Source organism: Triturus cristatus, unplaced genomic scaffold (genome assembly GCF_964204655.1).
Source record: "Triturus cristatus unplaced genomic scaffold, aTriCri1.1 SCAFFOLD_169, whole genome shotgun sequence".
Classification (NCBI taxonomy): Eukaryota; Metazoa; Chordata; class Amphibia; order Caudata; family Salamandridae; genus Triturus; species Triturus cristatus.
The window spans coordinates 1,827,773-1,846,608 of NW_028187409.1; the positions used below are offsets into that span (position 1 = coordinate 1,827,773).

At 42.9% G+C, this 18,836-nt stretch overlaps 1 protein-coding gene across 1 annotated transcript in view; it reads left to right on the forward strand.

Moving 5' to 3' along the window:
- Positions 1–1,676: 1,676 nt before the first annotated feature.
- Positions 1,677–18,836, forward strand: part of LOC146771175 (ubiquitin-like protein NEDD8) — a 43,837-nt gene continuing 26,677 nt past the window's right edge. The window contains exon 1 of the mRNA XM_085640320.1: positions 1,677–1,834. Coding sequence (XP_085496446.1) covers positions 1,817–1,834 — 18 coding nt within the window. The 5' untranslated portion in view covers positions 1,677–1,816. The remainder of the gene's footprint in view (positions 1,835–18,836) is intronic.

Here is an 18,836-nt window from a genome sequence, read left to right on the forward strand (position 1 = left end):
CCACGTCTGGGAATACCCATCCCACTTAGGGCGAAAAGCGTTACAACAAACAAATGATGGACGGAATGCTGACAATGCAGACATTCTCCCCCAGTCAAGAGATCTGGGTTAAATCCATCGTTCTTGACTGGGGGAGAATGTCTGCATTGTCAGCATTTCGTCCATCATTTGTTTGTTGTAACGCTTTTCGCCCTAAGTGGGATGGGTATGCCCAGACGTGGGTCCCGTGCTCACTACGCCACTGGAGTCAAGCTATCCTGGCTGATGACGGCTGATAGCCAGAAACCGGTCCTAGGATGCTTGATTCTGGTCCAGGGAAGACATGGCTTGGCAGTTCGGGCTGGACTGTTCCCATGAGGCACAGGGTCAAGACTGATTTGCATATGGCCATGTCGGAACTGGGGTGGCGTAGTGGGCAAAAGAACGATGGATTTATCCCAGATCTCTTGACTGGGGGAGAATGTCTGCATTGTCAGCATTCCGTCCATCATTTGTTTGTTGTAACGCTTTTCGCCCTAAGTGGGATGGGTATGCCCAGACGTGGGTCCCGTGCTCACTACGCCACTGGAGTCAAGCTATCCTGGCTGATGACGGCTGATAGCCAGAAACCGGTCCTAGGATGCTTGATTCTGGTCCAGGGAAGACATGGCTTGGCAGTTCGGGCTGGACTGTTCCCATGAGGCACAGGGTCAAGACTGATTTGCATATGGCCATGTCGGAACTGGGGTGGCGTAGTGGGCAAAAGAACGATGGATTTAACCCAGATCTCTTGACTGGGGGAGAATGTCTGCATTGTCAGCATTCCGTCCATCATTTGTGTGTTGTAACGCTTTTCGCCCTAAGTGGGATGGGTATGCCCAGACGTGGGTCCCGTGCTCACTACGCCACTGGAGTCAAGCTATCCTGGCTGATGACGGCTGATAGCCAGAAACCGGTCCTAGGATGCTTGATTCTGGTCCAGGGAAGACATGGCTTGGCAGTTCGGGCTGGACTGTTCCCATGAGGCACAGGGTCAAGACTGATTTGCATATGGCCATGTCGGAACTGGGGTGGCGTAGTGGGCAAAAGAACGATGGATTTAACCCAGATCTCTTGACTGGGGGATAATGTCTGAATTATCAGCATTCCGTCCATCATTTGTTTGTTGTAACGCTCTAACCATTGAGCCACACTTCTCCACAATTTCAAGAATGCCATATTTGCAAATATGGGCCGCTTTGTCAGCTATCTGATTTACTAATGGTGGTTACTTTTGTTATGGCGCCCCTGCCCTGCCAGTCAGACCCTGGCTGTCATTGGTCATATAAAATGTTGTCGATGAATGACAGAAATCCTTAGAGTTCGGAGCATGTGTTTTGGCGGGAAAGAAGAAGGATTGTGGTAAACGAAGCGTGGCAGACCTGAAACCATCATAAGTAAAGGAATGCGCAAATACATGAACACAAATATGACAGACGTGAGGTCTTCAAGGAGAGCAGACAAAGGGAGCGTGCACCTGGCAGTCTGCAAACTTGCTATTGAACTGCAAGTGCTGTTTAGCCTTAGCGGCCCAGTGGAAGAGCGAAAATGACGTTAACTGTGGCGATAGAACGCTCGGGAGGTGTGGTCCACGAAGAAACAACTTCCTGTACCGGAAGGGTGGGATTTATGGTAGGGGTGGGAAATGCATACGCCTGAGTTCAGCGAAGCGCAGTGCGCGGTGACGCGTTTTGCCTAGTGCCGGGCTGCCTGTAAGCGGAAGTGAGGTAGGAATCGGTGCGCGGTCACTTCCTGAGTTTATGTGAGGCAGTGGGGACGAAGCGCCTAACGTTGGAAGATGCTAATCAAAGTAAAGGTGAGACTGCTAGCCAGTTGCGAGGGTAATTAATTTGGGGGGAGAGGCGGTCGAGACAACGGAACACGTTATCATGATACGTGCCGAGAAGCGAGGTCCCACCTATTTATTTTATGGGCTAATGAGCTCTAATCTAAAATCGATGGATGTCACGATTACTGTTTCATGAAGCAGTGGTGTCTGTTGTGCCAGTAGTATCCGTATGCGGGGAAAACGTTCTATTTCCTGGTAGTTCTTCATTTCTGACACAGTGATTGCTGTGATTCCATAGTGCCAGGTACGGCGTCGCTATGTACGATGCGTGATTTGCAGGGCTGGATTAACCATTTGGGACAATGCGAAATTCTCAAGAGGTTACGACCAATAGGCTGTCTTTAGAGTTGGGCGTAAGGAGGCATCCCCATGGGTATATCTAGCTTGGTAAACTGATCTAGAAAACACTCAGTTTAAATTTTCTCCCATCCCACATAAAAATCACCCTGTAGACTTTCTAACTCACTTGCTGCACCTTCTCGTAAACGTGACGTGGCCGTCCTTTATTTATAAGTGAGGTATGTAAAGACTAGGGCCGGATTTAGAACTTGAGGGGCCCTGGGCGAAAGGGAAGATGTGAGGCCCCTCTAATTTGCATGTGACATGACAAGAAGTAACATCACAAGAAGTGACACCACAGAAATCCGACATCCCAGGACTATTGATCGTCCTTGTTATTGCTGAAGAGACCTAGTGTTGATATCAGTAACATGAATTAAACGACAAATATCCAAATTAAATATGTCCATCTATTTTAAAACCATATTAAGTGTCTTACATTAGTCACGTTGGATGGAAAAGCTAGACAGACAGGTCTCACAAAGATGGCTATTATTACTCCAAGGTAACTGATTGTTACCAGATTAGTGCATATTAATAATTCGAGAGAATTGTAGAAAATAACTTGAATTGCATCAGTGGTAAAAATTATGCAGCAGGGTATAGCTGGATAAAGTTGAATTGAGATATATATACATTTTTCATTCTTATTTGAGAGCTTCATAAATCACAGACCGGAACAAAAAAAGGGTAGCAGAGTTTTGTAGAAAAAAAGCTTTTGGGTTTAGGATACAGAATGACTACATTCTCCTCTTGGGATGGAAGCCAGGCGAGGAAACATACATTTCTTATAAAAAGCAGATGCAAGGAAACATTGCAATCTGACAATGAGGAGATACGTACACTGATAAGTACATACAAATACAATTACATTCCAACATATCTAAAGTACATTTAAAGTTCTAGATTATTCTCGTTGGGTGGGTCCCTGGTATTGATTAATTAGGTAAAGTTTAGTATCTGTGTGTTTAAAGTGAAGGTATACTACAGGTTTAAGGGCTTTCACGCCAAGGTTTTTCATTTGGTGTCATAATTGTAGAAAGTGGTAGTGGCAGAATGGCAGGAATCTGATGAAAATCCCTCAATCGTCCTAAAAAAATCGTCCTATTGTATATATTTCCAACTTTATGTGGTCATCCAACTTAAGAAAAATGGGGGTAGGGCAGTAATATGAAAAACATTAATTTGCCATATTTGTATCGTCCTGTACACATCTGGAAGTTATTGGTAGAATGAGCTCTGTTTCGCCTACACCCTAATACAAACATATACATATAACTGGTTATCAGAAAGCTCATTCATACCAAACATGGAAATAATGCAAGGCAACAAAATGAGTGTTATACTTACTGTCTCCTTCAATGATTAGGTGGTGATGATCCTGAGTCTATCATGATATTCCTCAAAACACTGGCAATCAGATGTAAAGTTAACTTGTGGAGACACAAAAAGTGTTTTTCACAAGGCTCTCGGGACAGATAAGGAGTTATTTCACGGGAGGGAGGGAGGGGACCAGGAGTAGTTAGATCCAGCATACAAATTCCTTACTATTTGTAATGATCCAACAATTCTATAAAAAGATATCCGGTTAAGTGCCCCCTTGTGAGTGTCCGTTGGGCATTACAGTGCCAGCCCGACAAGGAGCTTGCCTGAAGAAGAAGCAGGACACCCATATGGGTGTGTGAGGGTGCTTGCTTCTATTGGAGCATATTCCTCCTCTGATAAATTGTACCTATACACACTTACTTGACCGTCTTTAAAAGGAAGTGCATACTCTTGTTGGATCAGAGAAGAGCAGTGCCAAGATTGAAAAAATTGCGAACTACAAATCTGTACCATGATACTCTCATAGACTAAAAAATGGAAGCAGTCTAATTTCTTCACATTGTGTCTTTATTACCTTGAAATGTGATTCACTACTTATAATGAAGAGGAACATTTCTGGGAAGAAATTCTTAAAGCCCATGAGGATGTTCCTCATGTTAGCTAGAACGAACAAGGGTCCCTGGGATCCAAGTAAAATATTGGGCTTGCATGGAGGGATGATGCCAGCAAGGCAATACAAGGCAGCCCAATTTGCTCTTGTGCTCTTTGGGCAGAAACCCACCAAACACTTTGTCATTTACCCTTCCATGTGAAGGGTGCCAGTGTGGCTGGGGTCTGAGCCACAATCCGAAAAAGGCCCGTCCGTCTGGTGATTACTTTTATTCACCTTTTGCAGCTTGGAAGAGGCTTGTGGTGTGAAATCCTTTAAAAAATGTTGGCTTCCTTCAGGCCTGTAGAAGTAGGTGGAATTTGGTTGTTTTAAAGTTTGTGTTGTTTCTGCTGAGTTTGCCAGGCGTGATTTCTCTTCGGCTTCCTTTCTCCTTCTTCAGATCTATTTTTTTAGCATTAGGCAGTATCTCTGCCTCTAAATAAATAAATAAAATAGTGCATGGCTAATGCTTGTCACCAATTACAATTTTGGCATTTTTTTACTCATTGAACCATTGCTGCCTGGCACACGTTGCCATATGGATTACTGGGCCTTCTGGGATTACCACCCTTTTTGGGGTACAGGCACCCAGCATTCTACTATTGCAGTGGCTAAGCTGGGTATTCCTTATTATAATTACAGTTTGTGAGTCAGTCTACCTCTCGCATACCTGCACTAATCACACCCCCTGGTGCAACGTCCCATAATGTAAGCTTTACCTAGTTTTGTCATCTCGCACGACATAAAAACACATTACACAAGCTCAAAACAAAACACCCTTCCAACCACACACCCTCCATGTTGTAGCTTGCTATCTATGTTAGTAAGTGCTTCAACGCATCACATATGGGTAGTAAGCGCTATATAAATGCTACAATACCATACAGTATTTTAATTGGACACATCGAAGTAAGCCACGCTTGAAAAGTTAAAATCCCATAAAAATGAATTTGAAATGCTTCCAAGTTGCTGCTGTGGATCACACAGCATTGAATATTAACCTATAAGGCTGCTTGATGGGGTAATGTGACTTCTGTTGTGATCAGTGTGCAATCTCGAGCAGGCTAGCTGTATAAGGGTGGCATGGAAGTTAAGACTTCTAATTTTTCACGTAGAATTTCATAATTATACCGATTTAAATGCTCACTTAACAGGATGTCCAGCCTACGATTAACATAACCTTAAACTGGGTAACCATAACATCTGCTTTTCACAACACTATAAATCATGTTTAGCAGGGGTAAACCCTTGAAAAGGAAAGCTCAAAATGGCTGCCATCTTGCCAATGTACCAAAACCAATGTCTGAAGATGGGGATTATGTAATGAGTTAGTGAGCATCATTGCCGACCTTTGGCTACACCTTTACATGCGAGGCCAATTTATACCCCTAGCATAATATCCATCTTCCTTCTCATCTCTTTGTATAGTGGGCCTGTGCTCAGTACATGCAACAAACAAGGCTAAATACGTGCAGGGCCTATAGTCTGTGTGTGGTCGCTAGTAATTGGGGCCTAGGATTGGATAGTAAATCTGTTGACGGACAAAGACTGGAGTGAAGGCAAGCAAAGGCCTCAGTATGTTCAGTTGATAGCAGAATAGTTTTGTGAGCTGCTGTATAACTGCAGATCAGGAGTTTGAATCTATGCAAGGCACAATCGTCCTTCCTGGGCCCGTTATCTGAGTGTCATTCAATAGTTTAATAGTAGCTCCTTAGAAAAAGTGGAAGGAAACGCTTTTATATGTAAGTGATAGTTCAAATGACATCTAAAAATACCTTTGACACACCACAACATAGTTATGGTGCGTTTCCCCACTACGTTAATACCCAGTGTGTTGTGTGCATGTGTTCATGCTAAATATTCTAGGCAAAGGCTCAGAATAACATCTCAGTTAACAAGCATTGGCAAAGCCAATACGGCTCGCCTTTAAGAGCTATTGGCTTTGGCAATGTGCATTTGCCATGTTTTATACTAGTGGAGTGTTTCAGATTGGACTGGCGCAGATTGTTTTGAGTTGGAGTGGGGCAGATTGAAAATGGGCAGATTGTATTGGATCAGAGTGGGACAGATTGTATTGCATTGGAGTGGGAGGTTTGGAGTGGGGTGGATTTGTCTGGGGTGGTTTGGATTAAGGTGGGCAGATTGGCGTGGGTGGGGTGGATTGGAGTGGAATGGGGTGGATTTGGGTGTACTGCACAATTATGTTAAAGCTTCATTTCAGAAAATACACATACAAAAACAATGTTGCTATGAAAAATAATATTGCTCATCTTTTTTGAACAACACCCATAAGCAAAAACAAAAGAAAACATGAGTGCAATGTAAAAAGAAACTTAACTATATAAAACAAATCTTTGCAATTTTGTTTGTCCTGCTGCGCACGTTTTTGCCAGTAACACACCTTCTGTTTGTAGGGCACTAAAAGTTAAACAGAACAAAACAGTACCTCAATCATGTCGGGAGCAGCAGATGGGCACTGTTTACGATGAATGAATCAGTGCTAGGTCCCTGCCCCACAAAGAGCAACGGAAATGTTAGGTCTGCCTTCACGAATTACGTGGTTGTATGAAGAGTGCCACGCAAATCAATAAATGGTAAGCAGTGGACAGGCTCCAAGCCCTTTTATGTATACAATAGTGTCTCGCAAGCAAGACGCATATGGTAGCGCATGCTATCACACACACAACCCTAAAAAGAGTCAGAGTAGCACTAAAAGATGTTCAACAATCACTTACGCAACCTCATTTTAATCTCTTCAGAGATCAACAGGAAGAGCGAAAAAAGTGGAATGTTTAAGGACCCTCGTTGCTGTTCCTATGGAACTGATTGGGGGCAGAGATCTACGTATAAAGGGTGGCCCTGATGAGAGTAGTTCATCAGAATACATCTATTTCTTTGCACATTACACTGGATAAGTTTCTAAATTTATTTCCACTAGTCATACCAAAGAAGTTGCTTGCCATTTCTACATTTGAAATGGCAGATAAGGTTTCGTGGCTGCTGGCTGATAGTGTGTTGCGCTTTTTCACAGCGAGAAACCTTGTCTAGCTACAGCACTTCCCTTCTGTCTGCCTACGCATCCCACCCTCACAGACCCAGGGGCAGCACTCGCCATGAGGTGTCTGAACTGTATATATGAAATCTCCTATAAGTAATTAGATGGACAAGAAATGCTTAAAATTTCAGCCCCTGGGATATAAGTGGGGGACTCAAAGTGTGTCACGGAGCAGGTAATCTGCTACATTCATGAAAAGAGGGGCCACAGAGCTCCCTGCTGAGGAAATTGGGTGATGATCAGGTTTTCTACACCTAGCTGCGTTTACTAGACAGCCCTCTAAGTTTAGCACTTGTGGCCTGGGCTGGGAAGCAAACATGCTAATCCCTCTGTGGAATAAAACGCATAGCGCTGCGAGGCCAAGGACAGGGCCTCCCTACCCTGGGCCTCCGAGCACTACATAATAGCTACAAGACCCTGTGAAGGGAGCCCCACATCTGGACCTTGCAGCCTGATGGAGTGCTGTGAGGCCCACCTGCCCTGGACTCCGCAGCACTGGATAATGGCCCAAGTCCCAGTGAAAGGGGCGCCACGCCTAAATCTGCAGCCTTACCCAGTGCTTCAAGGCCCATGGGATGGGGAACATCACCCCTGTGCCTCACAACGATTCCGCGTTGGAACCGTGTTGGAGAGGTGGATAAATTTAGCGGTGAGCTCCGAAGAATTTACACGAAGAGCATATGGCTTAGCGGGGTGAGGATTTAAAGGTCCCCCGCGCTTAGATTTGGCCCTGGAGGAATTGGTCCAATTGAAAATATAGTCTCGCCAGGGAGACATTACCGCTAAGGATTTTGATGGGGCAACACGGATTGCTGTTGAATTGATGTTGCCACAGGAGAGATATCCTTATATACCCTAGTCCTGATGAGGCCCGCAAGCAAGTTGGGCTGAAACGCGCCGAATATAAAGAGCCCCTGAGGAATTGAAATCGCTGGTTGAAGTGAGATATATAGTACTAACAAATTGTATAAAGGGGTGTAAGTGTTATTAGCTCCCAGTACTATTGAATGGGGCGACTTGGAACAATGGAATGTTCATGAAAAAAAGTGCGAACATCCATAATTAGCTATAGGGTAATAAGGAATGGATTAAAATGTTCCTTGTTTGTTTTTTCCTATTTTGGATTGATTGATTTATGTTTATTTATTTATGTGTGCAATTGAATATTCGACACTTCATTTATATATTGATAAAAGGGATTTATCAAATGAAACTGTGTCCAGACAATGATATTACTAAGAATTGATTAATTTCAAAAAGTAAATAACTCACCGTGAAGGAATAATTTATGGTATCCTTCACATTTTGAGAGAAAAAATATTCGATTGGTTCCATCACATCACTATGTTTTTGTTATCAAAGCTGTAGCGAGACACTTTGCGAAACACTGCCCTACTGTGCCAGTCTGATTTGATGCTCCCTCCTCCACCTCTCCTTACCTGTTAATGTCCAACTGGTCCTGGAAACAAAAGAGCCTTCTGTTGCCTGGAAACGGAATACACAAAGGGCAGCCAAGACTTCAGCACAGGTTTTTAACAGAGGTGCTGCCCCGCCCTTGTCCCGAAGAGCCGACATAACTGCTGGCCTTGCTCCTGTTACGTCCTCTAACCAGTCTTTACCCTCCCTCCACCACTGCCCCCCCGGGAATGCCAACACTCCCTGACCAGCGAGTTCAAGACACCTCGCTTAATAAAAGTACTTAGCAATGTGATTGGGTTGGGGAAGGGGCCCTGGAGGAGCAGGTGGGCTGACTGAAAGCGTGGCCTTTCACACAGAAGCGGGCCCCATGTTTTTCTGCTGAGCGCGGGGCCCTGGGCAGCTGCCCACACTGCCCATGCCAAGCGCCGGCCCTGGCAAAGACTTGGGAGTTGATATTAAAGAGGCAATTACTATCCATTGCGCCACAAATTAATATATTAAGGGATAAGAATCGCCACATAAATAGCACTATGATATAAAAACGATTCATTCTGTCCCCCTCTCCGCCTTGCCCCGCTTAGCTGTCAAGTTAGGGTCGTCACCATAGTCCTTATTAGAGGTGGGCGAGCACTGAAAGCTCGACCCTGAGTCCATTCGAGGTCCTCTTGGAACCTCGATCTCACAACGAGCCGGAGCCGATGTTGTCTAATGGCTACAGCTGTCGTCCATGCAACATGTGAAACCAGGTTTGAATCCTGGCCTCGATTCGGCACCCTGTGAATCAAGCAAATCTACCTGTGCCCAAAAAAAGTGTAACATCTCTGTTCTGAAGCTCTCTTGTGTCCTTGGTCAAGGGTCGTTCTATGTAAAACTGCTAAGAATAAAATATGGATTCTGCCTGTCCCTTCACTGTAATCTCCTCCTCCTAGAAATGAGGATACATAATTAACCTTTGTTGTCAGCAAGAGAGAGACCTCTTTTGGTTGAATTGCATAGTGTAAAACTGGGCAATTTGAGATCCATCCTGGCTTCCCTGCTTGACCAAACTCTGTGATCGTAGGCAAGTATTTTATTTTACAGAGTTGCCTTTTTCTTCATTATCACATGCAAGAGAACCCTCATATATGTGAATTCAGATTGTCTGCTGTAAAAACAAAAGAACCCCTCTTTTGTTTGATTTAATAGACTAAACCTTTGCTCCATGTATAATAAAAATGTAGCCCACACATACATGTATATATGGAACACAAGACACCGGACGTGCCTCTTATTTCACTAATGGTATTGTCTTCAGAGCAGGGGCAGACATGTTTCTCAGTTCATATTTAAAAACTTAATAAATATATATTACTAAAGCATGATGTGATAGTGCACTGTCATTTACAAACACACTTTTTCCATTGAAATGGCCACAGTTTCCCTCTGTCATGAAGTTTTATGGATAAAACTAAAAAGCATGCAAGTGATAATGTGTGGAAATCGGACTTCAGCAAATATTTATTATTTGTACATCACCAGGTAAAGGTTTCTGATTTGTTTTGATCCTATTAAAATCTTTGTTTCCATCTCACTTAAGAAGTACAAAAAAGAGCTACAGAAATATATTTTACAATATTTGTATAGTTCATTAACAAGCTATTTAAATGTGTGCCCAGCTCGATTGTCATAAAGTTCACTTTACAAAATCCTCTAACTTTGCAATTAGAGAAAGAAAAGACCAATATCTTTAATAAAATAAGCATGAATTGGTAAGGAAACAAGCTGACCATTGACCTGTTTCTTTTAACGCACAGCAAATGTGACACAGTGAAAACAACAAGATTTCAAGGCATCTTTATTGCTCATTTACTTTCTGAATCACAGTACACCATTGCCAGGTTGAGCTCTCTTTCCAGACCAGGCTAGCAGACCCTAAAAATTGGTTGCCCTGATAAAATCTTACTCTCCATAGTGCATGGGCGAGTAGATTTTTCGAGGCCTGGATATAATCTGATTTGACCAACTGTTTCCATGAAGAGTAAGGTCAAGACTGATGTCCAAATTGAGGTGGATGGTGAGCAAAAGAAGAATGGGTTGGGATGCTACCCATAGCAATTGCCAGTGATTAGACAAATTGCAAGCATTCCTCCCATCACCTTTTATGTTTTTCAGGTCCTCTGCCCCAGACTGTCCACACCCTCCATGGGCCATACTTGGTCCTGTCCGGACAATGGACTAAATTTGATTTCCCACTTCTTCTTTCTTTTTGCATCACCACCATTCCTTGTATCATCTCTGCAAAGCCACTCCAACTCCCTACATGTAAGACTTTTTAGATATTTAAAACCAACCGTAGCCGTAACACAAAGAAAGAAGTAAGGGGGTGAGGGCCAACTGTAGTGGTGGGCCTACTGATGTACATGTCTGCACTCCACTGCTTGTAACCGTTTCAGATTTTAACTTCTCCTTGCAGAGTCTGGCTCCAGAGCCTTCTGATAGCTCTATGTTATAAGCACCATTGACCCTAAAGTGCTCATAGACTTCTCAGACCACACAGGCCTGCAATCGATGGGCCATAATTTGGACTACCTCTTCACTCCTTAATGCTCTGATCTTAAAAGGCCTCACACTACTCCTAAGAAGCATAATAGGCAAACATCACATACCTCAACATTTTTTCAGAGCTGGAAGCTCTTGCAAAGAGCTTTTCTAATGAGGCGCAACTACTTGAGTCTGTGAAAGCTGGACAAATGTGGCAAATTGGTCCACTCAAGCCTGATCTTATCACCATCCAAAATTAAAAACTTTTTGGAACAACCTAAACAATCTAATCACAACCCCCTCCCCCCAGGATGTCTAACCTCCTTCTCAACACTCCTTCAACTAAGGACAAGACTTGCTCAGTCAAATATTACTTTTAAAAACCTGAAGGAGGTGCTGTAGAATCCCCCTTTTTAGGTGTCGCTAGAGCCAGCGCATGCGCTGCTCTGCGAGACATTTAGTAGGGGCTTTAAAAAGTGCTACCACAAGCTGCTTTGGCTGGCCTAGCGCTTGCGTTCACACACGCGCAACCGCCAGCTTTCAGCGCCTGATCCAGTGCCATCTGTCTTTCCTCTCACTTGATTGCTTTCGCGCTCCTCCGCCCCTCCCCGTCTCGCTGCTTTCACTTTCGCGCGCGGCCAATGCTTGTTTTTTTCCATGTGCGCGGTGAATTTCAACAGGACCCAGGATGACACGCTCTCCCGCTTCCATTACCGTTATTTGTTTTATTTATTTTTATTTACTGTCTCCCTCGTGTTTCTCACTTGCTGCCCTCCTTCCCTTCCGGAAACCTAAGACCACCTGTTAACAGAATAGACCTAGAAGAAATACATTAGCACTTGACATTCTTTATTTAGGCTTCTAATAAAAGGCAGCATTTACCCAAAATCTCTCACCCCTGATTGGTATAAAAATACTGGTCTGTGTGCTAAAGGAGTGGCGCGAGCCGAGGAGAAACAGCAGGAATTTCAGACACTGGAGTGTAGCTGCAGCGAGCATTATCAGCTCACAACTACGGTGTCACCAGGCTGTGTGTGCTGCCTCCGCAGGCACCATGTATATGTTCATCTGCCTCAGTGCCCTTCGCGTGCTCGAGGAGCGGTCAGGGTCGTACATACCGGCACAAGCCCTAGTGTGGGCTGAGGCTCTCGTGTTTATGCACCCTCCCCCTTTGTCCTTGCTCCTACTGCGTTGTAAAGCTGGTAATAACATCTTTGCTATAGTCCAATTTAATGCATTTGAGGTAATCGAACTCAGAAGGATTACGAGCTTAGTCGGCCCTGGTAGAGATTCAAACACATGATTGCACTTTACATTCTGATGTCATTAGCAAACAGTTGTGTTATTAAGCACGTTAGACGGGGGTCATGTTTTATGGTGTGAATGTTTGTTAGCTGATTAGACTGTGCGCCAAGGCAACAAGATTACCACCTACACCAATTGTTACAGTGCATATAGCAAACTTTTAAAAACGTAAACTTCAAGAGCTCTAATTTGAAATTGGTTTGCATCCTTTAGGCTGGATATATCTGAGGGACCAACGCCACTCTGAAATGTTCCTATACCGCTCTTTAGAGTACATTGTCCACCCTGCAGGGAACGAATGCGAACATTGCTGGATTCATAAAATAGATTGAATAGATCACAGTAAACTCCCACTGGCCTCTTCCTGTACTCGCCAACAACTGTGAAAGTTAGTAAAAAGCACTTGCTTCCAGTTACTAGGAAAACACACTTGCTTCTAATTACTACGTTTGCCATGATGCATCGCTGAAAACAAAAACAGCAATCAGACTTCCAAAAGCCTCTCACTTCCCTTTTCAGCTCTGGAGGTGATGGACCCTACTTGCACCTGTGACTTACTGAACTTCTCCTGTATGAGATTACACCATAGTTGTGCTGTTGACGGGAACATAACTGTGTAAGCCTTGGCAAAGCCAGTAGCTCTGCCATACGTCAACAGGCAGCCATTAAAGGCCAGACCTATTGGCCTTGCCAATTATTGTTGTAGATGGACGCGATTAACTTCCATTGATGGAATGGAATGTGTTCTTCACTAGAAGGTCAACTTCATTTCTGCAAGAAGCAGAAGAATAGCCTCAAGCCAGCAATTTAAAAAATCCAAAAAGAAATGCATTGGCAAAGCCGACAGGTTTGGCACTGGCAAGTTGGTGCATTTTTTAAATATTATTTTTAGTGCAAGCCTGCACCATAAATATGAAATGGAAAACAAGACTACGTGCTACCTCTGCAGGGTGGCTTCTGTAGGCTTATAATGAAAATGTTACAGTAAAAAGAAAATGATGCAACTTTTTATTACTAGTACTTTCTTTTAAATCGCAAGATTTTTAAGTGCATCTTGCATTTTGTTACCCATGAAAGAGACCAGAATAAATCACCACTCAAATCTCAGGCAGCCACTATGTTGCAATGTCACTTAAAAACATTATAACAACTTAAAAAAAACAAGCATTTGCTATGCAATCGGTCTCGTATTTTCTGTAACTTAGAGATTTTGAGGTAGATGACAACGTTTTGTACTTATGTTTATTTGTTTGCAAGCATTGTACACTGCTGTTCTGTAACCTGATCAATGAAAGTAAGTTTATATTAGACACATATACGTGCGCTTTAATGACCTTCTTGCCCAGGTAAGCACTTTCCCTGACCACCTCTGCAGACTAAAAAAAATCTTACATCTGCACAACTTTTAATCAGTTTTATTTACAGATTTCATCTATATCGGTTCTAGTGGGTATTTTGCATTTGTATATTAAGTTGCATGCTGCTTAGCATAAAATGCATTCCTCTGCAGAGCACATTTAAAGTGCAATTCAGCAGCATGTAGGCGCTATAGAAACACTCCATTGAAAGTTGCAGTAGCAGGAATAATCAAAGGAGGGTGGGCTGGTGCAGAGACTGGAACACAATTAACAAACATAACCAGCATTGGCATAGCCAATAGGTCTCGCTTTTGGGACCTTATAAGTATTTAGTTATGCAGCACAATATCCTTGGTGCAACAACATTAACTGTTGCATGGTTAAACACTTATAAGGCCCCAAAGGCAAGACCTATTGGCTATGCCAATGCTTGTTTTTCTTCTTCTTTTTTTTTCTGCAACCATAAGGATCCAATACACTTGGCCCTACGGAACGACTCACCTATCATTCTATCCCCCTCCCCCCCCCCAACACTAAGGGTGGTGGAAATAGTAACAATTGCACACATCCACTGCTGCAGTGAGAAAATAAAGGTTATACTGATGGTAATCCTCGACCATAGACTCTCCAACATCTACAGTTCGGGACTTTACTAATACAGCTGTACCGAAAGTTTTGTTCTTAAGTATGCCATGATGACAAAGGGGCGATGGGTCCCAACGACACAACTAGAACATCCAATGATAACTTTTTCTAGTTTCTATCAACTCAGTTTTTCTGCCGGCAAGGAGGCCTCTAAATGGCATTCGCACAAACTAGAATTTTAGATGGACTAAGCACAATTCTTGGATAACTATATAGCAAATTTAGATTTGAAATTCAGCAAATTATTAGCCATATTACTTCCAAAGTACCACTTACAGATGCTTGCACTCCAATAGCAGATAAACTGGACATATTTCTTGATGTACTCACCTTCATTGAAACCTCAAAGATAAATGGACTAAAATTAGATCCTGCTCCTCGTGACAACAGCTGTACACGACATTAAGCCAACTCTAACATATCTTCGGAGGCAGCTGTTGCCCAAGTCGGCGACCCCGTCTGAAACACTGATCTACCTCCCCTCACCAACATAGAAACCTACAGATCCAAACACAGGTACGATCACAGAAACCCTGAAAGACACTGCCTCCCCTCCTGCCCCTCAGTGTGCCTCCGTACTTGCATCTTTAAGCAAATGGGTAAGCAGAAGGGAAAAAGAACAAGCTGAAAAAATTAAATGAGCTAAAAAATAACTTCATTAACCAGCTTGCATCAAAACGCGGCTCCAAATGCAAACACAAAACCTAGCAAGCTCTTCCCAGTATACATGGGCAGTGGTGATGATAACCTGACACCGCTATGATCAGATTAAAGTCGAACAAGGACATTAATAAAAACAACATACATAGGGCATGCTCACAGCCACGCCCCTCTCACACACACTTCTGATATAGTCTGGCACTCAAACAAACTCGCCAAGTTAAACAACAAGCCCATCATTGATTCATGCTGACATCACTTCACCAGTCACCAAGGTAAAGTCACCCAGGACCCAGCATACAACTTGCTCTGGGCGACAACAGTGTTGTGAACGAAGTCCTAGTTAAAGACAATCACACAAATACGTAAGACAGCTGCATTAACCCAGAGGAAAAAATATTAGTTTGAACTTACTTTTGTCCCACTTTATCACTCAAGAGGCAGATAGGTCAGTAAAAACAGTAGGAACGTTCTGCAGCTTTTCCAGCATACACAGGCATGAAACACACATAATCAGAAGACCTCCTTAAAGTACCCTTCTTTTTTATTTTTTTATTTACATTTCAGCTCATTCCTGGTGCAGGCGCCATCACAGTAATCTTTAGAACAAATCTATGGCATAGCAAGTGTTAAAGAAGAACTCTGTTTACTGAGTGAGACATCACTTTTCAGTGTAGGGAGACATAGAAATGACCCATTCGTACTGACCAGGCCTCCATACAGTGCGACACCTAGGGTCAACTTAAGAGTTTTGTCAGGAGGCTAACGGTCACACAACCCCTTCCTCAATCCTAAACAAACAGATCCACATACACATCGGAGATAATAGTTCAAGAGATTGTTGTCACTTTCACATCTGTTAGAGAAGGTGTAGCAGACTGAAGCTTGCTTGCCGCAACATTAACCTTAATTAACAACCCCACTTATTCTTTGCACGGCCCACTTTGAACACACAAATAGCAGTACAGCACTCCGCTGTCACTGATCTGTAAAGCTGCAGACCTCAAACAACTACTGGCACAGGACGGCACTTTGAATTTTTTGTCTGCATGAAACTTGGAGCGCTGAACGGGCATTTACAGGAGGGTTTGAAGAAATCTGCATCCCGGCCCAAAGGTGCAGCAACTTTGGTAGAGTATCAGGCAACTTATCTGTACATGTGTCACCCCCCACAAACCTATCAGCCTCCACTCTAGCCTGTGGCACTTAACCATCTCATAGATGCTGGCAGGAGCATTTCAATTCTCATCAATGTATACCTGACCCCTTGCCTGTGGTCCGTATCCGCCAGCACGCCGAATCCTTGTTTCATCCAATGTTAACCACTCGAATATATCAAAATTTATCTATGTACGCTACAAACATGCCAGCTGTGGTTTTCTTTCGTAATATGGCACTTCAATGATCGTCATCAGTTCAGCCTCTTACGTCAATATATATATATATATATATATATATATATATATATCAATTGGAACGACCTCGCAGTATCCATTTCCTGAATTCAGTGTGAATCCATTTGCCTGCATTGGACCTTTTAGGCATTTCTTCCTTAACTCCTTTTGACGACTTCGTCTTTCATATATGGAGTTTCTTTATCGAGTTTAGGTCCTGATGGGACCCTTTCCATTCATTCCACCTTATTACGATTAACTCAGACAAAAGATATTGTGGCTCTCCTGATGAAGACGCCTTGTTAGCATCGAAACGCGCGTTGAGAACATCTCAGCTCCAGCCACCTTTGTTTGCCTTCTTATATCTGTAATTTGAGATTTATTGTATTATCTATGTAATATGGTTTATCATTTATAATGTATTGTTTATATTTTTCTTGCTTGATATAATTCAATTTGCATTCTTTAATGTATAACTGTTTATCATTTATTACCATGATTCACTTTGTGCTATTTACACAAAATAAAATTTGTATACGTTTTTATTAATACTATGTACGCTGTGTCTCCTTCTGCACTATCAGCATCTTCCTATGGTACTATTTTGTTGTCCATTTTAGACTGCCTAGGTGTTTGAGTTCATATTGTTATTTACCTGAACCTCCACATGGCGCCCTTGAAAAGATATGAGAGACTTTGCAAAACCATAACAGATCTATTCCCGCCATACACAAAATCATTGTAACGGGTCTCTTCAGTCTGGCCAACGCAGGGTTCAAAGATATTTGCACTGGGGCGAAGGATCTTTGATCTTTTTGCTTCCCATAATTTGTTCTTGCTATAAACGCTACATGTCTGTAATCATCTCAGGCAGGCCCTCTCCCATCACATGTTGGAGTCTGTCCACACCTGACTAGATTGTCACCTTTGAGCTGTTTAGTTCCATTTGCACCAAATTCTCAATTCTACAACAAAACGAAAGTGGGCATTTGGCCCTGGAACATCATTTAGACCGGATGTGCCACCAGCTGATTGCTTAAACGCGATAGGCAACTCAGGTCCTTCTGGTACTGATGCTCTTATAAAGAGGATAAAATGGAGCAAAAGTTCATTGGATGCATTGAAAACCTGGCAAGTGTTGATGCCCGCCACCGAGCTGTGTATTAACTTAACCGAAGTTAAGTATTCCATCTGTACTTGTCTACAATCCTAATATGGAGTCAATTTAAGAATACAATCGGCTTCTATAAAATCATCCTATTAGCCTTATCTCTAGTATACTCTTAAAGTTAAGAGACTGAAAGCAGCCCTAAAAAGTGCAGGAAAAAACTGCACTAGGAACAAACTTAAGGCGGCAGCCCAGTACATGCAAAAATAAAAGAATGCTTTACTGCATCACGTTGTGGGAGACAAAAAAGACCTAATACGAGGGTCAGTGGCAAAAAGACCTAATACGAGGGTCAGTGGCAAACACTGCAGACTACTTGCCGAAAGTATCAAAAGGAATTCTGGCAATTTGTAAAAAGGCTTGAAAACAAGCTAGATTCCCTGGGAAATAGGTTATTACAAGCAAAATCGTCTAATCCTATAAAATCGCTCTACACAAAACCTGATCTGGGGCAATTGGTTTCTATCATCGAGCTAACACACCAGCATGAAAATCATGACCATTCACTCGAACTGATCATTAAATTTGCTACAGAAGAGGTAATGAAATCAAATAAAGAAAACAGCTCCCCTGGTCCCTAGGGCTTACAGGGCTCCCTGCTCAGAGCAGACCGTGGATATTGGGCACACTGGTAACCCCCGCTGTTTAAGCATCATTCCAGTACGTCCAAGTCTCCCAGGCCTTGTGTTGGTCCATCATACACCTCATTTACTACAAGGGGGGTCGATCAGATCCATCCAGTTAATGACTAATCGCCCGACATCAAAGCAAAAGCTGTTGCAAGAATTCCTAGGTGAACTGAAGACTGGATTGACAGCAACCGAAGTATACCATTCCATAAATCCAAATTTAGAAATGCTCCACCATTGACAACTTAGTGGCTCTGTCATACTTGGCATAAAATTGCTACTCTGCATTTTGAAGCCCTTCTATTCACTTGCCTCGTTGAGTACTCGTCTGCTTCTCCCGCAATGAGAAATCCTAGAATTCAATGCATGACTCATTCTTCTATACCCATCCTGCTAAAGAGGATAGTGGGAAGCGTCTCATGTTCATTACTATCAAATGCTGCTGATAGATAAAGGAGCATTAATGGATGGACATTACTCCCATGGCCATCGTCCCTGTCAT